Below are 26542 nucleotides of genomic sequence, written 5' to 3' on the forward strand. Positions count from 1 at the left end.
GTGCGACATTTGAAGATCTATCAGCATGTTTCGCAAATGCCAAAGTGTCGAGATTCTCGTGCCGAGAACATGCCGAGAATCCCCATTGGGGTTTGTTGTGTGTGCGCAAAAAAATCGTTTCTTTTTCTTCGCAATCAAATTGAAACTGAAATAATTACGTAAAAAAGTACTCAATGGGACTGGTGAAGCGTGATAAACTTGAAAATTGCGACAAATAGTCAATGTATCAATGCTACTGGGGCATTCGGCAAGAGTTGCTCGTCTGAGTTGGCCATTGCTCTCAAGAAGTTCGTCGCAAGTTCCATCTTCTCTCAGAAGCAGGTGCTTTTCAGGTAATTAATTCAATAATTAATGATCATCTCTTCCACGCTGATTCTCTCCACCAGTCTCTTGTGCGTGAACACCTGAAAAGGTGGATTTCACCTTCACTCGCTGAGTTTTTCACAGATTTTCCCATTAACATTGTTTTGGGGTTGAAAATCTTCCGGGTAGGAAAGGTGGTGCCAATAGAAATAAAAAAAACAAATCCTCAAAAAGTGTGAGAAAATCAATGCCAGACAACAGCTCACAGCTTGCGAAAAGCGTATACATTGTTAAGTCATTGCGAGGAAAATAAGCACGGAGAGAAGGAAACAAGAGAGGAAGTCGTGTGTGGGTTTATTTTTGGGGATTTATTTCATAAAAGAAGAAGCTCGTGTGCGACTTTCGGAGGCGATTCTCTCACAACGGAAGACACCGATTCACTCGGAATTGAACAGTAATCGTCTGTCAGTGCTCCAGATCAGCACCATAAAAGTAAAAACGTCGCGATTTCTGCAATTGGAAATCAAGAACTTTTTGGGCAATTTCGCGAGTGAATGTGAGGCCACACACTTCTTATGAATAAATCAATTGAATTAGTCGTGCTTGTTTCAAATAGGTCAGAAGAGGTGCCGCACACTTAAATTGCTTTAAAATTTCTCCACACAGATCAGAGGAAGTCCGGGGAAGGCAGTAAGATGGAATCCAAAGAAGCTCTACGGGCGCGGTTGACCCCATTGCAGTATCAAGTGACCCAAGAAGCAGGAACTGAACGTCCCTTTACAGGTAAATTTTTGTCCTTTTACATATTTGTTTTAGATTAATTATTATTACGATCCTTCCCATTAAGGATGCTATGATAAACACTACGAGAAGGGTATGTACGTCTGCATTGTGTGCAAGCAGGAGCTTTTTAGTTCCAATACGAAGTACGATTCAGGATGTGGCTGGCCGGCTTTCAACGATGTCCTCGATAAGGGAAAAATAACTCTTCATAAGGATACGAGCATAGCAGGTATGTTAATTACGTCACAATTAACAGAAACAGCGTGTTTATTTATTTTTTTAATTAATCCAATTCCCTAAATCACGATGAGACACAAGATAGCATCTCTTTAGAGATAGAAGAATAATGCACAGTGAGTGGAGAAAATTGTTGACACAGCAGATATTTTTATCAATATTTCATATGGGAAACGCCACAAAGAGTCTCTCATCCATTTTCATTGCGGAAAGATTTTTGCTGTGAGAGATTTATGAATTTAATAAATTCATCCCTCAACCATAAACTATCAAATGAGACGGCTTCAATTATGTTTGCTCACTGAGGAGAACGGGGTTTTCTCTTTAATTCTGGCTCAGTCAGTCTTTCCTTCTGTGCAAAAAAGTACAAATTAGTGATATTCTCTTTAATTTTTCTCTCAAAGAGGCACCAGAAAGGTGTGTGTAATTAAAAGTAATTTATGTCTGAAATACTTTTTTTTTTGACTTCTTATGTTTTAAATGAAACAACATTCCGTTTTGCTAAATAACAAAAACACAGCTAACATCGAAAGGAGAATATTTAAAAGTTTATTAAAATGTTTTATGTGGTTTTGTTGAATTAATAAGCCAAATTAAAATTGATGATTTTTCCATATAAAAGTTATAAAACTCAAACTTCAAAAAGAAAAAAAATAATGCATCAGTTACCGACATTTGTTCATTAATTATGAGAAATGTTATTTAATCTTCAAACTGCATGTAAAACATTGTTTTACATCTCATGCATTTAATTTTTTTCCTCCATTCTTTGCCAAATCTCTTTATATATTTTGTTTTTCATCTTATAAAGCATAAAATGTGGCAGAGCGTGAGCAAAAAATATTGGCCAGTCACTGTGCGTTTATCAAGGGTTAAGCGTGATATCTAAAATGTTTGGCTTTGCTGCTCAATTGAAACGATAACCCGAGAGAATTTAATGATTTAACCTTGATAAATTTAGTATAATACCGAGTAGAATCACTTTTGAATGAACAATTAGATAACTCCGCTGTCCCATCGTGGCCACATGCCGCGGCAAAATAATGTGGGTTGGGTGTCAATGGGAAGGCGCTCAAAAGCACTCCAAAATCACGTGTGAAGCATCAATAGCATTTTAAACATACTTTTCTCATGTACTTACCATCAATTAAACCATTAGCATTTTTTTTATACTGCCTCACTCATCATACTCATTGAAGCTTATCTAATTTTTTTTTATTTATTAAACACATTCTGCAATGAGGGAAAAAAGTAAAACCATCAAAATCGCGCTCTTCTGTTTAACAAAAACATACCGCTTAACATTAATCCGTGTTTTTGCTTCTGTGTCGTTTTTTAGTTTAGAAAACTGGTTCGAACTCTCTTTGTTACCTAGAATTTATAGATTTAAATTTAATACATTTTATATTTAGAGTGAAAGTTTAAGGTGAAGGTTCTAATTGTTATATTTTTCTTGTCTCTGCTGCCTGTTGCCTGACAAACAAACAAAAAAACTCGCAACATTCACGCATCACAAAACACAAAATCTTCACATCATTCTCCCTCAACGATCCTGCATTTTTTCTTGTGCGATTTTTTTTTTATAATTTCTTCCATTCAACTCATTATTTTTTTCCTTTGCGATCATTTACAACTTCATCTACAATTCGATGTTATTTTTTTTTTCTCAAATTAATTCTATTGCTGTGGAAATTCTTCATCTTAACTATGCGATCATTTCATGATCTCTGCAATTGGCACAAAACGATTGCATGCATTTTAATGTGTTTCGATCTTCACTGGCAATTTTTTTTCGTATTCCTTTTGGCTTCATCTTGTTTGTCTCATTTTATTGACTTCTCTCACATCTACCATTTGTACTACATACTTTGGCACATCCCTTATTTTGCACCTTTGCTGAATCATCTATCATTGCGCCAAATGAATTTCCCCATCAAAAAAAAATCCCCACATTTTCCGGCCAATCCATGTCCACACGTGAAAACCACCCCGCCACTTTCCCGCGAAATGCAAATTTATAGGCAGCAATCTATTAATCTTAATTGCACATCCAGAGAGGATTAGGACGGAGGTTCGTTGTGCCAAATGTGCCGCCCATATGGGACATGTTTTTGAGGATGGTCCACCACCAACAAGGAAGCGCTACTGCATCAATTCGGCGTCCATTGATTTCATCCCGGCGCCAAATGCGGATAACAGTTAGTTTCTCCACCTTTACGTAATCTCTTTTCTTCCTTATTAATCAATCCACATTTCCCAGTTGTTCCTTAAAAAATTGATATATCTATATAATAAAGAGATGCACAATCCCATGCCTCTTTATGCAGGAATTATGAATTTGTATGAGATATTAAAAAGAAATGAGAAATTGTACAAAACAAATACTACAAAAAAATGAGTCGAATAAAATATACATGAGAATTGAAAAAATATTTGTTTTCTTTAAGACGATATTAAGGATTTACTGATCTTAACCATTGTTGAAATGTTAATAGAGTAATAAGAATTGTTCCTCCTATCTTATATTCATCTCAATCGACTGTATTCAAGTTTTTTGAGCATTTCTATTGCCCCCCAATTACTCCACATTTACACAAAGATTTATTACCTAAATTGATGTTCTTGACCTTTTTTAGACTTATTGAGATTCAATGGAAGTTTAATTTTTTATTTATTAATCATAAATACGATTAGAATCACTAAAGCAAAGCAATAAGCTTCTATTCAGCTTCTATCGTGCGAAAGGATTAAGAACCCGCAAGCATTTTTATTTCTTTTACAAAAGAATACGTGCATGGCTGTTGATTTCGTGTGTACCTACAATTTTAAAGAATGCAATGCGCCAAAATTTAAAACACTCGTCTGCACATCGATTGCTGACCGTCTGGTGTTTTGTCTGTAAGGAGTTTTTTCAAGTATTTCGTCTTACCAAAGAAAGAAGAGAAAGATCAAGTTGATTGATAAAAATGCGAGTTTTGTTTATTGTAGGGCAATTTGTGGTAGACGATGGAGATTTGGGTGGGTGAAACCTCTCAAAAAGATTGTGTTAGGAAAGAATTAAGAAATTTCCAGTATGATCTAATTATTTAATGATAAAATCCACTTGAGACTTTCATAAAGACAGCAGCCAAAAAAAGAAATACTCAAGTATTATTTCTGTTTTTATTATTCTTCATCTCTCAATCGCTTTTGAACTGCAATTCTAAGAATACATGGTTTTTTTTAAGATGATTTTCTCACATTTTCATTTACCTTCCTTTTCTTACAATAGAGTTTGTTAGAAAATACATCAAATTACTCATTTTTCTCATACTTCACTGCACTAATATACTACTTACGCAATAATAACGCTACCCTTTTGTCATTTTACTTTTTATGTTCAAGTAGAACCACGAAAAAATCAATTATGGTGCTATGCAGGAAAAGAATGTCAAGAGAAAATGATCATGACATTTTTTCCTGACATTTTTTTGTCATTCCCTCTCACTCCCACTAATGTATTTCTGTATCTTTCGTCTTTCTCTGACGCATGCTTCCGACATCTTTTTTCGTGGCATGCTTTTTTTCTTGCGCACAACATTTTTTTATTTCCTTGAATTTTCTCACCATTTGGGGATATTTTCCTCAAAGAAAAGTGGAAAATGCTTAGCTAAAGAGTCCACAGTGCCAGGAAAACAGTGGAAAATGGAAATTTACTGTCATTTAGCGGCCAAATATGTGAAAATGCGCGAAGTGAAAAATCAAAACATTCTTTCCCTGACCAATTTTTACGGGATTCTTTTCTAGATTTTGACCACACAAATCACTTCTTGCGGGCTTTTTGTATCTTCCTACAGGTCATCTGCATAGGGAAGGTCGGCCTGGGGTCAGGGAAATGCTTCCTGGGTGGTGGAATCCCACCTGAACGCGAAAAACTGGTCCGGGAGTGAATGTTTTGCTGTCGAACTTCACTGTTTTCACTTATTTGGCCGATAAATACCCACGATTTTCCACTTTTCACACTTTCACAGGCACTAAGAACACTTCCACAAGCCGCTTTTCACTTTTCCCGAGCTAAAATATCACAATTCACAGAGAAAATTGACGAAAAATAAGAAACGTGTTGACTACGCAAGAGCTTGAAAAAGAATGTCGCAGGAAGATGTTTTTTCTGTCATTCTTTTTCCAGCTCTTGTGAAGTCAACGTATTTGTTAGTTTTCTGCAATTTTCTTTGTAAATTGTGATATTTTAGCTCGGGAAAAGTGAAAAGCGGCTTGTGGAAGTGTTCTTAGTGCCTGTGAAAGTGTGAAAAGTGGAAAATCGTGGGTATTTATCGGCCAAATAAGTGAAAACTGTGCAGTTTCTATAGCAAAACATTCACTCCCGGACCAATTTTTTCCGCGTTTAGGTGGGATTCCACCACCCAGGAAGCATTTCTCTGCCCCCCACACAGACCTTCCTTGTTGCAGATGACCTGTGGGAAAGTCCAAAAAGCCCGCAGGAAGTGATTTGTGTCGTGAAAATACAGAAAAATATCTCGTAAAAATTGGTCAGGGAAAGAATGTTTTGATTTTTCACTTCACACATTTTCACATATTTGGCCGCTAAATGACCATAAATTTCCACTTTTCACGGCTTTCCTGGCACTGAGAACACTTCAGCAAAGCCCATTTTCACTTTTTCTTGGAAAAATATCCCCAAATACTGAGAAAATAATACGAAATGAAAAACATGTTGAGTGCACAAAAAAGAATGATGAAAATGTCGGAAGCATGCGTCAGAGAAAGACGAAAGATACAGAAATACATTAGTGGGAGTGAGAGGGAATGACAAAAAATGTCAGGAAAAAATGTCATGATCATTTTCTCTTGACATGAGATTCCTGCATAGCACCATTAATCGTGGAATTCTAGCTTTTTTTTTATATACGCTTCCATGCTGATTCTTATTCTCTTTGAATATGCAAATCCTGAGTCCATTAGACACACTTTCTCGACATTTTCTTTCTACCTGTAATTTGGAGTAATGAAAATGATGGTAAATTGAGGAAGTTCTTTGCCTCAATTTTTTTTTAAATTTTAATTAGATTTTAGAGAAAAAAGAAAATGTTTAATTTTAAAGGTGCCTCTTTTGTTAATAATTCGATCTCTGTATCATATTGTGATAATTTTTTGGACACAGCCTAAATTCTATTTTTCCGTCTCGTTCTCAGACTAACTAATAAAAGAGATGAATTTAACTCCAAATAATAATAATTAAAGAAATATAAAAAAAATTAAATAAAAAAAACGTATAAATGGGTTTATTTTTAAAGTTCTCATCACAGCCCTGAAGGGCAATGAAAATAGTGGACGTCCTTCTAATAAACTTGATCTTTTTTTTTTCAATTCTATGAAATGCGGAAAAGGAAAGAAATAAAAATTAGATAATAAGTTTTTACTGAAATTGCCAAGTGAAATATTTTCGTTAAAAGTTATTTTTTTATTTGAATAAAAATAAAAAAATGACGAATTGCGATTTAATTTGCAAATAATAAATGATTCTACTTATTTTGCGAATATAAAAAAGAAGTTGTTATGTAGAAAGAAGGTTAATAAATTACTAAAAAAAAATAAGCGAAAGTCTCTCACCTTTTGACGATAGAAAAATAAGAAAAACTCAATCTGATCTTGTGATTTTTTTTCACTGGAAGTATATTATATGATGCTTTCTCTTTCTGATTTTCTCTCCCTCTCAATATATTTATAATAAAGAATACAATTATTTCATTGTATAATAATGGCTATTTATTAAATGCAGGCAATTTTAATACCATTTTTTCAGTTGAATATGCTGAATTAAGATGTAAAATTTTCATCGCTCTACTCTACATAAAATTAAATTATATATAATATTTATTACAAAATAAAATAACAAAACTATTGGCGATAGAAGAGAAAAACTACTTTTTTTTAAAGAAAACTTTTTCCTCTCTTACCGATCATTGCAATATCGTTTTTAGTAAATTTATATACCTTGTGTTTAAGGAAATATATAAGTTTTTTTTTTTTCAATAAGTAGGTAGCAAGAAATATGTGCAAGAAATCAATTGAAAAAAATTTATCTTGTTTTCTCATTTTTTTTCTATTATATTTATTTTATCATTCACACTCTATCTTAATTCTTTACATACACATTAACCTTTTTAGTTTTTTTTTATTATCCTGATTCCTTTTCGCCTCTTAAACCTGCACACACCACGTATTCATCATGCATCCAATTTGTTCCTACATTCCTATAATTTTTTATAGATTCGGTGTAATTTTTTATACCTTAGTGTTCTATTTTTTTTCTGTTCTCTCTATATGAATTTCTATCTCTTTACGCGTGTGTGTTCCTCTCTTTACTAATATATTTTGTCGTTTATCATCAACGTTTTCCATCTGAATTTATTTTTGTATATTTTATAAATAGGCACACTATACAAGAGATATTATATAGATATATTTTTTATCAATTCTTCTTTTCTATCCCATTCATTTTCTGGATCTATTTTGACCCTCTCTTTCGTACTAAGATGGTTTTTATGTCTTTTTTTCTCAACATTTTTCTTTTAGTGTTGCTATTTTTAAATAAAAAAAAACTATACATTGCTTGAGCCTGATTTGTGTTTGGGGGTTATTAAGTATGAAATGTTTTTTTTTTTTCTGATTGAAGATTAAACAATATATTTTCCTAATTCTACTATAGATTGCTTTTTTTCTATAATTATATATATTTGTGAAACTCGTGAAAATAAAGCGTAGTGAAATATTTTTCCTTGTGAAAAATTTAGAAAAAAAATCATTTCATACTTAATTTCTTTTTCTACTGTGATTTTTATTAGTGTTCTGTTGAAAGAAAAAAAAAATACTTTTTGTAATTTCTCCTACAGAAATGCCCTCATTTTTCTATCTTTGCTTTTTGTTCTTTTCATTTTCTTCAAGAAATTGTGCCCCAAAAATTGCGCCACTCTCAAAGCACTTCCGTGTACGATTTTCACATTCAATATTCACAATATAAATTTCTCTTTACATCTCGCAGTTTCCTCTATTCTTTTTTTTACACAATTTAGAATTGCGTATACACATCTAATAATCCCTTGTGCTTCCTCAATTTTTTCAAAAAGTACTATAGTTTAGGAAACATTCTTGGTCTCAGGCGAAAGTATAAGTTTAATTTATTCATTTTTTTTTACTATACACTAAATTTTGCGAATAAAATTGTTTTGACTTTGAAAAAAAAGCGCCTCACATTGAGACGAAAAAATGTACACTATAATAATTTTTTTTTTAAATTTTATTAATAAGGATAATTTGTTTTTCTCGTAAAATTTCCACTTTTACACATTCAACAGTCATTGTTTACCGCCTCAATTAAAAATCTTTGCGCTTTTTTTTCCTAAAATAAATTATTGTTTACACACAATTAATACAATTTTTCGTTCATACAGTTCAAATAATAAAATAATATTAAAAAAAAAAACAATAAATACTTGCAAAATTGATTAAATATATGCTCTCATGTCTATACGTATGTTTCTTCCACATTTATCTACCACTCTATTTCTTCTTTTCTTCTCTTGTCTCTTTGCACCCTTTTTTTTGTTTGTTTTTACAATTTAATGTCCTTTTGCTGCCTCCTTTGCCGCCATAATAAGTGGCGTAAGACTCGCCAGTGGACGTGCTAGTTTCAGGAACGGATGCTGAAAGATTAATTAGTTTTGTGTATTAATAAAGTTGAACTCTCTCAAAATAGAGCAATTTGTATATAGTTTGGATGGACGAAACTCACTTTAAGTAGTTCGAAGGCGCTTGCTCGACGTTCTACTTCCACCTCGAGACACTGATCGAGAAAATCTTGGAATACTGTACTCAATTTATCTTTCTCCTTAATGTCTGGCTTCCCATTTGTTGCAATCAAGTACAACGCTCTTAGGGGGTTCTCATTGAGATACGGAGGTTCCCCTTCGATCATTTCTATTGCCATTATTCCCAGTGACCACAAGTCCACCTAAAAGGTTTCAATTTTTTTTTAAATATTCTTCTTTTTTACATTTTACATGGGTTGAAGTCAAGGAGAAAATTACTTATATGATAATTTATGGCTAAAGTTTCTTTTTTAATTCACCAAAAAAATCAATGTCTTGAAGAACCATGAATAAAGTTAGTGCGTGGGTTCTCCAAAATGGAGATTTTTTCTTCAAACAAGCATTTTGGGTCATATGTTTTCTTTTCTCTCGTTTTATAGTGAATAATGTTTGAGATCGCGACATGGCGTAGTAATAAATCACAGCAGTTTTCTTTCAAAGAAACTTGCACGGGATGGCGATAATCGATTTTTCGGGAAAGAATGAATGGTTCCCACGAGAATATTTTGTGCATTCTCCGAGTCAATTTTGGCAATTTAACCATTCATACACAAACATGCAAAATAGTAATTGAGACTTTGGTATTTTATGTCGCGAGATTGACCTTCTGAATTTAAAAGTTGGTGTTTTGAGTGTGTGCCAAGAGAAAGGAAAAGCTTACCTTGGGTCCGTACTGCTTCCTCGTCACCACCTCCGGTGCCATCCAGTATGGAGTACCCACCATAGTGGTACGCTTTGACTGTTCCGGCGAAATTTGTGCACAGAACCCAAAGTCCGTTAGCTTCACACTCCCATCGAGGCCCAGGAGAATATTGTCACTCTTGATGTCTCTGTGTATCACTTGATTGCTATGCAAAAATTCAAGGGCCTGCAGCACTTCCCGGCATACTGCAGCTATTTGTCCCTCATCCATGCACGTTTCCGTGACAACGTCCGTCAGTGAGCCCCCTGGGAGGTACTCCATAACCACCCATAGCTCCTCATTGACCAGATAGCTGTCCAAATAATTGACAACATTGGGATGCTTATTCTCTCGCATCACAAGAATCTCGTTGATGATGAGCTCTTTTTTGGGTTGTTGACTGAGGTTCATTTGCTTTATGGCCACTTCCATGCCCGTGGAGCTCTCAATGGCCGTATACACGGTCCCCGAAGCACCCTGACCAATCTTCTCCATTTTCGTGTATTTCCGATTAGGATCACCCACACTGACAATTGTGCGCAATTTCTCTAGAATCTCCTCATCCGTCATCTTCTTCTTCTTCACCGTTCCCCGTGATCCCGTGTTTGCATCATTGGGCGTCTGCTGGGGCGACGTGGTGCCAATTGTTGGCACCTGGGGCGCCGCCTGCTGTACCGGCGACATGGAATTGTTGGTCGTGGGTGTGCTACTGTTGTTTGCATTTGTCGTAACACCAATTGTGGCATTATTCTTGTTTCTATCCAACGTGGGACTCTTAACAGTTGGACTAAGATGGACAGATATTGGTGGCGTTATGCTAGTCGGTGTGTTCTCAATAGGCCTCGTATACTGTTATTTAAAAAAAAAAAACCAATATCTGCTTATGATTGTGTTTTAATATTAGAAAAAAAAGTAATATGGCTCTCACTTCCTCATACAATTCTTCTAAAATTAAAATGAATTGAATTACATCTCGATGATAAAATATTTCTTTCAAAACAATTTCCTTGGAAAAGTTTCTGCCGCAAGTTAATTTAACTTTCACCCAGGTGCACAACAAATTACTTTTTGTAGTATAGTATACTCGCAATAGGGCTTTTGTTGTCCAATATGTCTGCATGAGGAAAGGACGCAATATAATAAATAAGTGGATGGGACTTACGATTGATTTAGTGCGCTCGGGACGACTTGCAATTGGTGGTGCCACATCTTCTTGGTCGCTCGATAAATGCGACTGTGGTGGCATTGGTATGATACTGGGAACGTGCGCTGGAAGATGATGATGTGTATTGTATTGTATCACCTGTGGCCCACCATGTGACTCAGAGTCCGTTGGTGTGCTACTTGGGCTACTGCTGCTAACACGACTCAGCGACGACCCTAGTGATGATGCTGTTTAGTTAATTTTTGTTTGTTTTTTTTTTCGATCCAAAAGCAAATTTGCAAATAAAAACGCGAACCCACAGCCAGGTTTGTAGAAGAAAAAAATAACATCAGTGTCAGTGGAAGCACAGCAGCATATTAAAAGTTTGCATTTTATTCAACTAAATATTTTGTTTGTACCCAATTAACAGTCAAATTTTACAAAATGTAAGCAGATTCCGTATTAAAAAAAAATTTACCCCAAGCATCTACGTTTCTATGTACATACATAACAAGCAGATTAAAGCAAAATATATGCATTGAAATAAATTTTAACCTCCCCACAGCCAGACAGACTTACTTAAGAGCTTTTGCATTTACATTCACATTTGTAACCCAATTGAGTTGATTCAGAGAAACAATTTTCCTGCAATTTACTTAGCATAATACCATTAAGGCTCAGAGGAACTACATATTTGTTTGCAATGTGTCTCTAAAGTCTTTAAGTTAATTTTAGTAGTGGACATGAATTGCAAAGTGATTCATAGAGTACTCAACTCTGATAATTCTTATCTAAAATATTACACAGTATCCATGCACAAAAAATTTTCTTGATATATCGAGTTAATACCTAAAGATTAAATTAGTGTCTAATGATTGAAAATTCTATTCTTTATTATTAATGTTAAGGCAGAAAAAAGTCACAAAAAGCGTATTAAGGACATTTGACTGTTAAAAGGAGAAAAATGATATTTGCAAAAATATTTAAAGAACTCACCCGAATGTGTTGTTGTTGCATTTGTCATGTATTTAGAGCTGGGACGTTGTTTGCTGTTATCATACCAATTGAGCACATCGAGGACAGCTTGAGGATTGTTCTTCTGCTCCTGCTTGCTGATGTTTGAATTCATTAGAAGTCTTGCCCATGCTTCCGGCATTCCCTGCAAAAAAAACGACATATTCTTCACTATTGCGAGATTCTATTCTCTACATTCTTATTTCTCTCTTCATTTCCTTTCTTATTTTTTTTTTTTTTGCAATAACCCTTTAAGACAAACAACGCTGACAAAACATTTTACCTAAATAATAAAAATATATCATACAACAATACATAATGGTTCAAAGATTGTGGAATAATATAAAATGTGACGACAAGAATAAGAGAATGATTAACATGCAACTGACAAAATAACCATGAATGAAGAACAAAAATAAAAGAAAGAGAGAAAATGAAGAATCTACTTGTAAAAGAAAACACATTGAAGATATATTTGGAGGATATTTAAAGTGTCTCTTCTTGTTGGTTTCTTTTTTTCTGTTCATTTCCATCTTTTCGTATTTTTCGTATTCGTCTACTTATTGGACAAAGTGGCAAAGGAATATTAGAAGAGGGAAATTAATTTTCACTCTCTCTCTTTCCACACGCACACTGGATAATTTTAGAGTTTTGTTCCATTAAGAATTTCTTTCTTATTTATTGTCTTCTCTTCTTTCTCCACTTTTCCTTTTTTTTCTCTCCCCAACAATCTTCTGCGTAACATGGCTCTTGTCTTTTCTTTTCGGATTTGGATCGTGAAAGGGAGTGAGAGAGTACAAGAAGTATGCACATATAATGAAAAAAAAAAGTCGGGAGCGCAACAGCAAATAATAATCACGAAGCAAAAATACTTACTTTCATAGGCAGCTTGAAAATAAAAAGAGAACAACACCAAGTTAAATCAACAAAATAAAGCATTTTACACTGTTTTTCTTTTCGTGTCTTCATGGATGTCTTCACAAGAGACTTTTTCATTCTTGCGCGACACTTTATACTTTTTTTTTGCTTGCTCTCCCTCATCAGTCTCGCGGGGACATATTTATAGGACTAATTTCGTGTGATTTTCACTCCGAACTCTCTTATGTTTTCTCCATGAAATTTCCATTCTAATTCTGCCACGCATTCTTTAGCAGGAAATTAATTAGTTTTTGGTGTAAGAGGAACAAAAAAAAGAGATAAAATATAGAAAATTCTTTGAAAACCAAACAAGAATTACTTGAAAATAAAAAAAAGAAAGCCTCTGAAGGAAAATCAGACTCATTCCGATATGTAGCTAATATAAAAAAGGAGTCACGCGTCAACAAAGGAAAATCCTCAAACTCTCACTTTGTTTTTTTTTCTTCATGAATGATAAAGCACAAGAAAGGAAACTCAATGATAAATGCGGGATGACATTACGTGTATCACTCTCAATTATACTAAAAGTATATGGCACACACTTTCTTTTAAAAATTCTTATATTGTTTTGCACTCACCGTGAATTCTCCGGTAATGGCATCAAATCCCACGTGGACAGTGTGCTCAAAATTCGTGGGATAGGAAATATTTGGCTTGGAATCCGTATGAGATGCCTTGGAGCCCTTAATTTTACTCTTGAGCGTCTTTTTCTTCCGATCAGCATCATCAGGCTCTGCAAAAAAATCCCAAAATAATAAAAACAAAAAGAGTTAAGAAAGCAAAAAAAAATTGATTTTCTTACCTTTCGGAAGGGGACGCTCAACAGGAGGGACTCCATCGCTTCGATCCCGGTTACTGGTCAACCGGACAGGAGGAGCCGGAGGTTTGTCTTCTTCACTGGACATTTTCCTCAAACAATTTTTCCTCCCACAAAATTCACCTTAATTTCCCCCACGCACACACTCACTTTACTGGATAACTCTCTGCACAACACACCAGCTTTTCCACAGAGAAAACAACACACGATTCACTTGCAGCAGCCAATGTCTCACTGAAAAGAGGTAGAAAGAAAAAGAACCCTGTTAGTGCTTTCAAAAAGGTGCAAAATAGGCATTCATTGCCGCTGCGATTAGAATGCCTTGAAAATATGTGGGTGGAGTGTGCAAGAGAGAAGCGATATATTGTCCTCAATTCTCCATATCAACTTCCTGTTTTTGGGAACCTATACTACACTACAAAGGGGAACACTTTTACTTGAATGTGAAAATGAGTGTGGGTTTTCATTGGGAAAAACTCTTTGCCAAGTTTCTACACCAAAGAAGTGTTTCCCCTTGAATTCTGCGAATTTTATATTAGGGCAGCCTTCGTCACGTGTTTTATCATTGCGTGGGCTTCTGTGTGGCTTTTGTAATCTAAACTTTCAGTCTCTATGCTAGACTCCTCTTGCTTCAAGAGAAAGTTTATCTGTGGGAAATTCTTGAGGGATTTTGTAAAAGACATGAAACAGAAATATCACCTTATGTAAGGTATAATGTGTTTTATCGCGAATGTAAATAAATAAAACAGAGAGGTAAAAAAAAATATTGATGAAATTGTTCTGATTTCATTTGACCTCTAATTTATTCTACTAAATTCTTAATGACTTTAATAAGGTAATTAAATCAGGTATTTTTTTTTATCAGAAATAGTATAAAAAGAATGTGAAAAATTTATTTTTAGATTCTCTCGTCTAACATTTTGAATATAAAGCCTCTAACACCTTCTTCCACGAAGAAAACACTTTCGTCGGAATTAAGTTTTAGTATCTACTTTCTTTAAAAAAGCTAACTCACTTATCTTAAGTATTTTGTTTTGTCAATTTAAGTTTTACTTTTTCAATAAATTCATCAAGGACAAAATGTTTTTAAAATTAATTCTAAATTCAATTGAAAAGACTTGCAAGAGCTGCTTAAAAATTGATTTTTCTTTCTTTTTTTTTTAAAACGTGAATACATATTCTAATCCACCCTAATTAGGAATTTTATTTGCATGCAAAAATGTTGGTAGGACATATTTCTTCAAGGGGACAACAGACAATAGCCTTTGTCATTGAACGTGTCCTGCAAGTTTCCCAAAACTGGATCCTATTGGATTTTTAGTTGTATACGCGAAACGATTTTGCGGAATTTTCTCGCACGGTTTGACGTGCATAATTTTCATTAGATATCGTGGGATTTGTGTTGCCAATTTCGTCACTCAGGTGCCAAAAAGGCGTCTGAAGGACGGCACCGCAGTCAGAAATCAGCAAAGAGATAAAGTTAATAAAATTTAGCTCTTGATATTGTTAAATGATGGGGCGTGTGAATGGGTTGTTCTTTTTTTTTCTCTCTCTGTTTGTTTCTCTGCACAGCACGGAATTAATATCTTCATCATTGTTCATTGAACTTGATGGAAATTGCTTCAATTAGAACATGTGAGTGTGTCTCCAAGTTTATGCTTTGTGGGTTGAAAATGAGAAATAATATATTTATATAGAAAATCATAATCTCTTCTTTAGTCCTCCTCCTCCTCCTCATTTTATCCCCCAACTCCTTGAATCCATTGGATGATGATGATGGTTGTGGAAATTTGTCATGAGAAAAGTGACTCAAAACACACACATACATTTTCCCTGCTCCCCTCTCACTCTTCTTTTTCCGGGAGCGCCACGGAGGTATTTTCCCTTTTTCTTTGTACGACGCTGCTGTCTCATGCAATTTAGCGTGGAAATGCGTGGAGAAGATGCAGCAAAAGATGCAATAAATAAAAGTGTATGAGATTTGTGGGGAAGGCACGACGACCGACTGGCGGAAGAGGAGACTCACGAAAGAGGGGGGCGCGCGGGTATGAAGAAATGGCATTAGTCACTCATCGCAGTTAGACTCTTTTTTTTCACCCATGCACACCATTCATATTTCTAATTGCAGGTCACTCACATAGGGGTTTTCCCATCCGGAATACTCCCGGGAAGCTCACTGCGGTGCACAAAGATGAACTTTTTCACCAAGGTGTGAAATTTTAGCGTTTTTCTTTCCGCCACACTCGACGCGAAGGAAGTTGTCACACGCCGGAGGAGATGGTGGGTGAACAGGAAGATGGGATTTGAGGGCTAAATCCTTCACTTTTTTGCACACACCAAACGCAAAACTAATTGCCCTCGTGCACACCACACTACATTAAACATAAAAATAATTTTCACTCAGGGTTTTTCCACAAAATACAAACGAATTTCACAAAAAATGTATGTTCAATGTCGCAGAAATAGGATGATAATGAAGTTGGCTGTGAAAAATCATATTAAAGCCTCTTCTGACTAACTTCACACATTTGTGTTTTATGAATGTCAGACAGTCAAAATTGAAATGTCCAACGGAAAATATTTAGTCAAATAAATGTGACTGTTGCATTTTCCAATTTTCTCTGTTCTATCGTGTCTATCCTGATTTAGTTTCTGTGCTAATGTATCCAATCTCATTACTTCTCAAGAAAAAAATTTTCTCTGAAAACATGAGAAAAAAACAAACTTTTTACTGTAGAGAAAAAAATATTTTTTTGGCGCTTTTTGGCCCTCTGACAGAATTCTTTTGAATAATATTCTCATTTTTTGGCGGTTTTCAAATTAATACTTTTTATTAAAATTATATAAAATTCATTCCTCAATGGCACGCTTGTGGTTCATACTTGAGCAATTCACAGGCAACAGTCCTGAATTCGGAGAGTGCTCTCTGGTGAAGAGTTTTATCAAATGCCTGAAGAAAAAAAAAGATTCTGATGAGTATAAGACAAATGAAAATCATCTAAAAATGTAATTTACGTGATTGAAAACAATGGTGGGCACAAAGTTGGTCTGTGGAAGTACATTATTCGTCAACTGTTCAGCCGTGAGCTGTAATTCAGTCCCCAGGGAGCTTCCATAGCATGATTGGACACTCTGCCAGTCCACATTGGATGAAATGGCACACTGAAAGAGCAGTAAAAAGTTTCATCATAAAATTGTCCAAGAGATTGGAGATAAGATGTGGTCTCGCCGCATCTTATCTGCTTGAGAAGAAGTATAAATTAGCGGCTTTGTGTTACTAAAATAGCCCCTTAGATGGAAGATAAAAAGAACTCCGTCGGGCTGTAATTTCTTACTTTTTATTTTCCTTTTGTATAAAATTCAAATGAAAATGATAAAAAAAAGGATAAAAAGATTAGAATTGTTGACTTTTAGTGAGGATCTCAAGAGCTTTTTAAAAATTTCAATTGAAATTTTTGAGATGTTTAAAGGAGTATTAAATCTCGAGGATCTTGTTGACTTTTTCAATTATTTTAAGTGTTTTAAGTTAAAATAAGACATGAAATACTAATGATTTATCTGTCGTCAACTCCTCTTTATTATTAAAAAAAATCAATCTCTTCAAATTAAAATTTTTAACAAAAAGAATGTTCTTGCCTTTTAGTTATCACATCACAAATCAACATTAATTTGTGCTAAATCATGCGTAAAATAACTTTTCAATCAAGAAAGAAAATCGTGCCTTCCACGAGCATATTAGAAGCGCTTTATGTACCTATAGAAAGTCTTAAAACTGAAATTTTGTGTGTGATCGTCAAAAAACTCGAAAAACAGGGCAGGTTTTTGTGTGAGAGTCGTTGTCCCCATAAAATTGCGTGCAAAAGAATATTAAAGAAAAATAAAATTGCGCAAGAAATGTCTTGCATTTGCATAATTTTAAGCTGGTTTACAAAGCTTACAAAGAAAAAAAAAAACATTTGACCTTTGTGAGATCGCTTAATCCACAGAAAATTGCCTCTTTTTTCCAATTGAGTTATGTAGTTAGTTGTTGAAAATGCAATCAATTCATTAACAAGTTTCCGTTTCAATTTTCGCACATTAAAACACGTTTTTTTTGTTGGTTGAAAATTATCACCCACCGCGAGATATCTTACTCAAATCAGCAATTCACTTTCCCATCGGCCCACGTTTTTATTATTATTACGTCTCTCACGTAAAATCGTCATTTTTAGTAAGATATAGAAAAATATTAAAAGAGTGTGTAATTAAATTCACAGTGACTTACTAATTTAATCGACTGCAGAAAGTTTTCCCTTTCAATGCGTGCGATTGACCCCTTGAATGTGTGGGGAACGTGGGAATTTTTTATTATGTATATTTTATACTCACGACTCGTCCGGTTCCCTCGGCCTGGAAGTTCATTTGGCACGCCACAAAGTTGAGTTGATCAGCCGGGCGATCTGGTATCTGGTGGAGGACACAGGATTGCAGTCTATTGCCCTCGCATTCCCGTGGGCCATGTTGGCACACAAACTCCACTGTGTCTCCATTGCTGCTGGACTAATGAGATTTTAGAGGAATGTTTAATTTTACTTATATTATAATTCCACAGCACGTATATTTTGTAACTTACACTGGACTTCCCGAAGGGCACAAAGAGAACATCAATAAAGTCCTTGAGTCCTGGATCTTGTAGATTCGGGTAGAGTTGATTGGAGATGAATCTGATGCTATCCGGGCACAGGGATTCATAGTAAACCGTCACATGAATCTACAAGAGACAAGAAAAGTGTATTATTCCAAAAATAAAACCAGAAACGTGTTTTTTTTTTGTTAGAGATTTAAAAGTTTCTTCACCTTGCCTTCGCACAAATTGTGGCCAATGACCAGCAAAATTGCAACAATCACTAAACTCTTCATTTTTTTCCCACTTTAGTGACCCACTTTCAGAGCGCGAAAATTAATCCGTCCGACTTGTGCGAAATTTCGCGTGAAACTAACTAAAAATCTTAAAAGCAAACAGGTAAAAAATACGTTACTTTCCCACTCCCGCGCGATTTTTTGGCGCCTCTTGGTCCTCTGGTGGAACTCTTGGCAAACAATATGAGTGAGGCCCTCTTGCAGATTTCTTTCGGACGACATTTTTACTTTTGCTGAACCAAAAATTGTCTTTTTTACCAAAAAACCACTATAAATTGTAAAATTGTTGAGTGAAAAAGGTGATGAATATGAAGAAAAAGGTAAGAGGTAGTGCAATTATGAAAAACACTCTGGATTTATCCATAAAAAAATCATGTTTGTGAGATTTTGTCATTTTCATTGTTGATGTTGAAAAATGAGGGTGTGTGAAAGTTTCAAAGTTGCAAAGATATTTTGAAATTTATTTCATGCAATATTTTTTTTAAATGGAAAAAATCAACATTTTAAGTTAAAAAAAAAAATTAAATAAATTTTAATAATTTTTTAGTTAAAAAAAATATTGAAAGTTTAAAAAAGTGTAAAAACAAGAAAAATTATTTTGAGAAAATGAAACATTTCACAATAAATTTCAACATGTGAGAAAACCCTAATTGATAACATGGGGGCTCACGGGTGCTCCTAGTTAGATAAATTCACGGCAAAAGACTGCAGGCAGTGCTAGAAAGCTGAAAATTGGCATAAATGTTCCTTAGGGCATATAAAGGAAGGAAAATGAGTGCGGTTTGGTTTCGTCCGCTAAAAAACATATGGCGGCCAATTTTCAAAATGGCGTCCTTTTGAGCTATAATGTAATCTAAAGTTTGTCGTAGGTGGCTGAAATTTTAGTATGTTATAGCTGGCATCAAGACCTTTCCAACGATAGGTCATTTGACTTCCTAGGTCCCCTAGAACCTGAGATATTGCCATTTTTAGGTTTTTCTTTAGAAGCTCATATCTCCGGTTATACGTAACGTACAAAGGTGTTTGACCTATCGTTGGAAAGGTCTCGCAATACTCTACAACTCTCTAGAACATTGCAAACCAATTAAAAGAACATTTATGGGTCAAAAATAAAAAAAAACAATGTGTAATTTTTGACGTAAAAATTTTCATTTAAAAAATAATTTTATCGGAATAAATTTTTTCTCAGTGTTATGTCCAGATTCAGACGTTTCCAAAACATGGTCATTATAAGCTGTAGCTTAAATAGAACCAGAGTTATAGCGATTTAAAAAACGTGAAATATTGAGAAAAAATTCTTGTAAATATTTCACCAAAAAGCAGAAAAGCAGAAATGTGAAAAATGAATTTTTCTTTCAGGTTCTTCTAATGGGCAAGAGTGGCTCTGGGAAGACTAGCATGCGCTCCATTATCTTCGCCAATTATATTGCCAGGGACACGCGACGTCTGGGGGCCACAAGTAAGTGTTGGAAACAATTCATTTGAGATGTAAATTAGTGATAACTCGGCTTTTGTCTCGGCAGTTGACGTTGAACATTCTCACGTGAGATTTTTGGGAAATCTTGTTCTGAATCTCTGGGACTGTGGTGGACAGGAGTCGTTTATGGAGCAGTACTTTGCATCACAGAAGGAGAATATCTTCCGAAATGTAGCCGTTCTAATCTATGTGTTCGATGTGGAGAGCAGGGAGCTAGATAAGGACATGCACTACTACCAATCATGCTTAGAGGCCATACTTCAAAACTCCCAGGAGGCAAAGATCTTCTGTCTCGTCCACAAGATGGATCTTGTGGCAGAGGATCAGCGTGAACAGATCTTCAAGGATCGCGAGGATGATCTCAAGCGGCTGTCGAAGCCACTGGAGTGCACCTGCTACCGTACAAGCATTTGGGATGAGACACTCTACCGGGCATGGTCCAATATTGTCTACATGCTCATCCCGAATGTAAAAGCACTTGAGTACTCTCTGGGTGTCTTTGCCAAGATAATTGACGCAGACGAAGTGTTGCTCTTCGAGAGGGCCACATTCCTCGTTATCTCGCACTGCGAGCGAAAGGAGCATCGGGATGCTCATAGATTTGAGAAAGTTTCCAACATTATAAAACAATTTAAACTCTCTTGTTCGAAGCTCGGCGCCAAATTCCATTCCCTCGAGGTGAGATTTTATTATTTACATTTAGTGTGATATGAAATATTATGACCCAATTAATTTTTTTTTACTTAGGTACGGAATAGTTGCTTTGCCGCTTTCATTGACACCTTCACGAGCAATACGTACGTTATGGTGATTATGTCGGACCCTGAAATGCCCAGTGAGGCAACATTAATCAACATTCGCAATGCCCGGAAGCACTTTGAAGAGCTGGAGAGCCCCAATAGTAACAATCTTAACATAAGTTATCAGAACTGAAAAGAAACTGACATACATATACCTATATATTTTTGAAAATGAATTTGTTTAATAATTAAATAATGATTTTATTAAAGTTATTTTGTTGTCACAATTGGCTTAATTCCTAATTTCGAACCGGATTTATGGTCGATTATATTCATTTTCCTCTTAGCTCCTTTGAATGTGCCCCTAAAATTTCACTAAAGCTCCCCGGGGCCCCCCTAAGCATCCACAATGATTTTGGAGCCCCAAAAATAGTTTTTCTATGGAAAAAAAAATAATTAAAAATTTTTCCCCACAATTCAAGCAAACATTGCAAATAAGCTGAAAAGTTCACTTTTTTAAATGAAATTTTCAGGAAACTTTAGAAACCTATTTTATTACGTCATAATTATCTATGACAGTTCAGTAGAAGAAAAATGTGCCTTAATTTAAACGTGATTTTGTGATAACTCCGACAATTTTCCCTCCTGCTCGTAGAGTTTATTGCCGCGGTTAGTGAATTAATAACATAATGGCTCAGAACAGAAGGCCGTGACTTTTGGTTGACGTCTTCGCGAAGCAACTTTTTGGAAGCGACTTTTTTGCGAAGACATAACCTCAAAGCAACTTTTTTTTGTGCAAAAAAGTGAGAAATACGGGAAAAAATGCATTGCAGTGCCCCCGGGGGGCTTCCCGTATGCTCTTGATGCATTTTCCAGGTGAAAATTCGCACAATTCTTTTTTTTTGTCACAAAAATCTTTCGACGCAACTTTTTTCGCATTTGGAGGTAACTTTTTCGAGGCAACTTTTTTGGGTGTGACTTTTTCGAGGAAACTTTTTTGAGGAAACATTTTTGAGGAATCATAACCTCAAAGCAACTTTTTTTTGTGCAAAAAAAATTGAAAAAATGTGGGAAAAACTGCACTGCAGTGCCCCCGGAGGGCTTTCCGTATGCTCCTAAATTCATTTTCCAGCCGAAAATTCGCACAGGAACTTGAAGTTCGTACACTTTTCAATACACTTTTTTTCTTTCCGGAACGGTATGATGTGTGCCCGGAAAGTATCATAAGGGCCTGGAATTTCAGCAGGATGACTGCCAATTGCATCAGGAAGTTTCTAAGGGATTTTAGGAACTTCCTTTCATCACCCGGCTTTTCCTTGTGTTATCTTTGGGCCAAAATCTGAGTCTATAAAAATGTTTTACGAAATTGCAAATATGACTTCCTTCAAGTTCCTGTGCAAATTTTCGGCTGCAAAATGAATTTAGGAGCATACGGAAAGCCCTCCGGGGGCACTGCAGTGCAGTTTTTCCCCACATTTTTTCAATTTTTTTTGCACAAAAAAAAGTTGCTTTGAGGTTATGTTTCCTCAAAAATGTTTCCTCAAAAAAGTTTCCTCAAAAATGTTTCCTCAAAAAAGTCGCTTCCAAAAAGTTTCCTCAAAAATGTTTCCTCAAAAAAGTCGCTTCCAAAAAGTTTCCTCAAAAATGTTTCCTCAAAAAAGTCGCTTCCAAAAAGTTTCCTCAAAAATGTTTCCTCAAAAAAGTCGCTTCCAAAAAGTTTCCTCAAAAATGTTTCCTCAAAAAAGTCGCTTCCAAAAATTTGCCTCGAAAGATTTTTGTGACAAAAAAAAGAATTGTGCGAATTTTCATCTGAAAAATGCATCAAGAGCATACGGGAAGCCCTCCAGGGGCACTGCAATGCATTTTTCCCCGTATTTCTCACTTTTTTGCATAAAAAAAAGTTGCTTTGAGGTTATGTCTTCGCAAAAAAGTCGCTTCCAAAAAGTTGCTTCGCGAAGACGTCAACCAAAAGTCACGGCCTTCTGTTCTGAGCCAATTGGTGCATTCCCAGTGAGAATCATTGTGAGAAAATGGAGAAAATCCTTCGAGGAATAATGCGATATCGTTCAACAACTCGCGAGCAAATGGTGAAGGAATTCCAAAAAGTCCGCGATAATCCTCATGTAGGTATTAAAACCCCCGAAATAAGATTGATAATAGTTCCCCTCATATGGAAATAATGACCTTGATTGGAGATTTCGCGTGGTCTTGCTGCTCGCGCATTGTTTATCAACAATAATGACGTCAGAAGGAACTTTTTTTTGAGCTATATACATTTAGGGCGCCAAATTCAAAAAGTAGTCAAAAAATGCTTTTGAAGTGGGGTCGGGAGGAAAATGAATATCGTGGGTGACCGGCAGATGCGAAATCCTTTTTTTTAGATAGATCTTTTCTTTGAGAAATCCCTTTTCCAAGCACAAAAATAACATAGAATAGCTTTATTGCTTCATACATAGATTTTTATGGGCGCCAAGAAATTGGCGAGACAAAAAAAAATTTAATTGGGGGTGTTTAGCATCATTAGGACCAACTAGAGTGATTGAGATCAGCAATTTGCAAAACTTTTTGTTCTTACTTTTATTTAAAATAAAATAAGTACCTACTTCTTGATTTTCAGCCGAAAGCCGTCTTCTTTACGTGCATGGACAGCCGGATGATTCCCACGAGATTCACAGAGACGCACGTTGGGGATATGTTTGTGGGTAAGTTTTCTTTTTTCCTAAAGTAACAAAATAAAGGAATTGATGGCGGAATGTATGAAGGATGATCCTCTATCGCAGAACAATTTTAACCCATTCCATCTTGTAGAGGATCAAAAAACATTGAAGAATCGCGAGAGAAACTCCCCAAAATCCACTGGGATCACATCGAAAAGTGCAAATAAAAATTGCAAAAAAATTCAAATATTGCGACGCCATTCGACGTTTTTTTCCCTATAAAAAATGTTTCAAAAGTTTTCTGTAGACTTGTCGCTCATTTTCTGTAGAGTTTTTTTCTAGTCAAAATAAATGTTTATTTTTTCGTTTCTGGAGTGATTTCTACATCTAAATCAGGTGATGCACAGCGAAATGAAGCTGAGGGAGGTTGATAGAACCAGCCCCTTGCAAATCAAAACAAATATTTTTACATTTTTTTGGGCCTTTTTGGCAGTGAGAATTTAAGCAAATCTTACCGAGTTGAATCCCATCCAGCGCAATATACCTGATTCAGATGTAGAAATCAGTTTAGTAGTCAGTATCCGGAAACATTCGACGGAGTCATCAAGCAAATCATGACCAGCACGGAAGACATTTCTGAGAGTCGCAGAACTAACTGCCTTCAAAGCTATTCTGGGATTCCTCCGGAAAGTCTCCTTCCGCGGATTGTAACACTGAGGAAGTCCACAAAATCTTCATCACCGTCTTCCCATACATATTTCCCAAGAGCAATGACTTCCTGGAGCTGACAAAAGTGATTCTCAACTCTCATTTTGCCTCTCAGAGTTCTTTTCTGCAGAATGCCCACGAGGTTTTGCTGTAGAAATTGGGACTTCCGGAAGCGAAAGATTTGCTCCGGCACATTGAAATTGAATCAATGGGTAGTGAACAGAAATTCCATGTCCTCCTCCTTGTTGCATCCACTCTCGAGGAGGCTGCAATGTCAAGACATCCGGAAGTCTCATGAAATTATTCACAGCAATAAACTCGCAATTAGTTTGTTTTCTCAGTGCTTTGAGAGTATCATTAGATGCACAGACTTCCAAGGAGCAGAAGATTTCACAGATTCAGATGTAGAAATCACTCCAGAAACGAAAAAATAAACATTTATTTTGACTAGAAAAAAAGTCTACAGAAAATGAGCGACAAGTCTACAGAAAACTTTTGAAACATTTTTTATAGGGAAAAAAACGTCGAATGGCGTCGCAATATTTGAATTTTTTGGCAATTTTTATTTGCACTTTTCGATGTGATCCCAGTGGATTTTGGGGAGTTTCTCTCGCGATTCTTCAATGTTTTTTGATCCTCTACAAGATGGAATGGGTTAAAATTGTTCTGCGATAGAGGATCATCCTTCATACATTCCGCCATCAATTCCTTTATATAATTGATTGTAAATGATACATGTTTTTTATTTAAAAGGTCTTAAATGATTTAAATTGTATTAAGTAAAAAAAAATTAACAATATAGTCTTTACTTTAAGTCTATTCCGGAGTTTTTCATTAACATAAAAGCCAATTAAAATCACATTTAGGTCATTTAGGCCATACAAATGCAAATTTTAATAGGTACACAAGTTTGCTTTTAAAAATCTTATCACAATTTCCCACTAAAAATGTCGTATTGAGCACAAAAACAATACTCAAAGAAACCTTAAAGGGCATTAATTATATAAAAAGAATCACAGCTAAAAAGATTGTAATACCTTGATCTGTTATCTAAAGCATCTGCAAATCTGATTTAATTATAAAACTTACAAACCTTTTAAATTTCAACGTTTTATGACGACGACCATGCGACACAATATTGTGGTCTTGGAAAATATTTACTAGTCTTATGTATGATAAGTAGGTATAAGATTTTCTTAATTTTTCAGTTCGAAATGCGGGGAATCTTATTCCACACGCGCACAACTTCCAGGATGAATATTTTACGTGTGAACCAGCTGGATTGGAATTGGGGTGTGTCGTCAACGATATCCGGCACATTGTGATTTGTGGTCATAGTGATTGCAAAGCAATGAATTTGTTGTATCAACTACGCGATCCGGAATTTGCGTCACTGGACAATCGACGCATTTCTCCGCTGAGAGCGTGGCTGTACTCACACGCGAATTCGAGCCTCACGACCTTCCTAAAGTGGCACGAGGCAGGAGGGAAGGATCCTTTGATCTTCTCTTCTGAAACATCATTACGCAAGGTTGTGGCGTACATTGATCCCGAAAATCAATTTGCAATCGAAGACAAGCTCAGTCAGGTAAATACACTGCAGCAGATGGCCAATATTGCGTCATATGGGTTTCTGAAGAAGCGCCTAGAGACGCACGACCTTCACATTCATGCTCTCTGGTTTGACATCTACACCGGAGACATTTACTTCTTTAGTCGAGCTGCCAAGAGATTCCTGCCAGTAGATGAGGAGACAGTGGAGAAGCTCCTGGGAGAAGTTCAGAGGTACTACTCATGAGGGTAGCTTCCGCCCTGCTGAATGCCAAAGCAAAATGAACATAAATGTGGTGCTTGTACATAGAGAGAGAAAATGCCAAAATGAAAAGCTTTTGCAGATTCGCCAAAAATCCTTCGCAATCGTCACCAAGAGAAGCTTGTGTTGTGTTTTTTTTTATACATTTTGTATACATATCTACATGTTTTATAAATCTCATAAATATTAACATTTTTATACTTTCTAGGGGATATAGATAGATGGAAAAATGCAAGGAAAAAATCTGGTCAATTGGATGCATTTATAAAATGAGAATTTTAGAAAAAAAAAATATAGAAATTGTAAAAATCCAAACATTTTTACATGACATTCGTATATGTTGTATATTTTGAGAAATAATATTGAACATTTTAAAGAATATATAATTTTTTTATTCGTTTAATTCTGTATTTTTTAAATTTGAATGAAGAAGAATTTGGTGAAAACCAAAGACGTTAAAAAATGGAATTCACCGCAAATTA

General features: G+C 35.4%; 5 protein-coding genes across 11 annotated transcripts; 3 read left to right on the forward strand and 2 right to left on the reverse strand.

Moving 5' to 3' along the window:
- Positions 1-58: 58 nt before the first annotated feature.
- Positions 59-3753, forward strand: LOC129797242 (methionine-R-sulfoxide reductase B1). Of its 4 annotated transcripts, none has more exons than XM_055839612.1 (4): positions 59-332; positions 970-1086; positions 1151-1315; positions 3345-3753. In XM_055839612.1, exons 1-4 carry the CDS (start codon positions 230-232, stop codon positions 3524-3526), a joined length of 567 nt encoding a protein of 188 aa, XP_055695587.1. In that variant the 5' UTR covers positions 59-229; the 3' UTR covers positions 3527-3753. The 4 variants fall into 4 exon arrangements, with proteins under 4 accessions (XP_055695587.1, XP_055695588.1, XP_055695589.1 ...); XM_055839613.1 differs by having other exon boundaries at positions 69-332; positions 3378-3753; XM_055839614.1 differs by lacking the exon at positions 59-332 and adding an exon at positions 606-859.
- A 3318-nt stretch (positions 3754-7071) lies between these two features.
- Positions 7072-16261, reverse strand: LOC129797241 (serine/threonine-protein kinase Pak). 2 transcript variants are annotated; one of them, XM_055839611.1, is made up of 8 exons: positions 15904-16261; positions 13752-14000; positions 13528-13682; positions 12014-12176; positions 11036-11253; positions 9853-10722; positions 9116-9334; positions 7072-9026 (listed from the first exon to the last, which is right to left on the reverse strand). In XM_055839611.1, the coding sequence occupies exons 2-8, from the start codon at positions 13852-13854 to the stop codon at positions 8943-8945; spliced, it is 1812 nt and encodes a 603-aa protein (XP_055695586.1). In that variant the 5' UTR covers positions 13855-14000; positions 15904-16261; the 3' UTR covers positions 7072-8942. The 2 variants fall into 2 exon arrangements, with proteins under 2 accessions (XP_055695586.1, XP_055695584.1); XM_055839609.1 differs by having other exon boundaries at positions 11036-11265.
- A 306-nt stretch (positions 16262-16567) lies between these two features.
- LOC129797248 (GILT-like protein 1) lies at positions 16568-18746 on the reverse strand. The gene is made up of 5 exons (XM_055839624.1): positions 18603-18746; positions 18379-18516; positions 18135-18305; positions 16782-16928; positions 16568-16716 (listed from the first exon to the last, which is right to left on the reverse strand). The coding sequence occupies exons 1-5, from the start codon at positions 18663-18665 to the stop codon at positions 16624-16626; spliced, it is 612 nt and encodes a 203-aa protein (XP_055695599.1). The 5' UTR covers positions 18666-18746; the 3' UTR covers positions 16568-16623.
- A 107-nt stretch (positions 18747-18853) lies between these two features.
- LOC129797245 (ras-related GTP-binding protein A) lies at positions 18854-21169 on the forward strand. The gene is made up of 4 exons (XM_055839619.1): positions 18854-18985; positions 20025-20124; positions 20189-20820; positions 20890-21169. Exons 1-4 carry the CDS (start codon positions 18968-18970, stop codon positions 21073-21075), a joined length of 936 nt encoding a protein of 311 aa, XP_055695594.1. The 5' UTR covers positions 18854-18967; the 3' UTR covers positions 21076-21169.
- Positions 21170-21428: 259 nt separating this feature from the next.
- Positions 21429-26463, forward strand: LOC129797247 (beta carbonic anhydrase 1). Of its 3 annotated transcripts, none has more exons than XM_055839620.1 (4): positions 21429-21551; positions 22894-23005; positions 23500-23584; positions 25456-26463. In XM_055839620.1, the coding sequence occupies exons 2-4, from the start codon at positions 22913-22915 to the stop codon at positions 26043-26045; spliced, it is 768 nt and encodes a 255-aa protein (XP_055695595.1). In that variant the 5' UTR covers positions 21429-21551; positions 22894-22912; the 3' UTR covers positions 26046-26463. The 3 variants fall into 3 exon arrangements, with proteins under 3 accessions (XP_055695595.1, XP_055695596.1, XP_055695597.1); XM_055839621.1 differs by having other exon boundaries at positions 21454-21570; positions 22877-23005; XM_055839622.1 differs by lacking the exon at positions 21429-21551 and having other exon boundaries at positions 22808-23005.
- The last annotated feature ends 79 nt before the right edge of the window (positions 26464-26542 follow it).

Source organism: Lutzomyia longipalpis, chromosome 1, assembly GCF_024334085.1.
Source record: "Lutzomyia longipalpis isolate SR_M1_2022 chromosome 1, ASM2433408v1".
In the NCBI taxonomy this organism is placed as follows: Eukaryota; Metazoa; Arthropoda; class Insecta; order Diptera; family Psychodidae; genus Lutzomyia; species Lutzomyia longipalpis.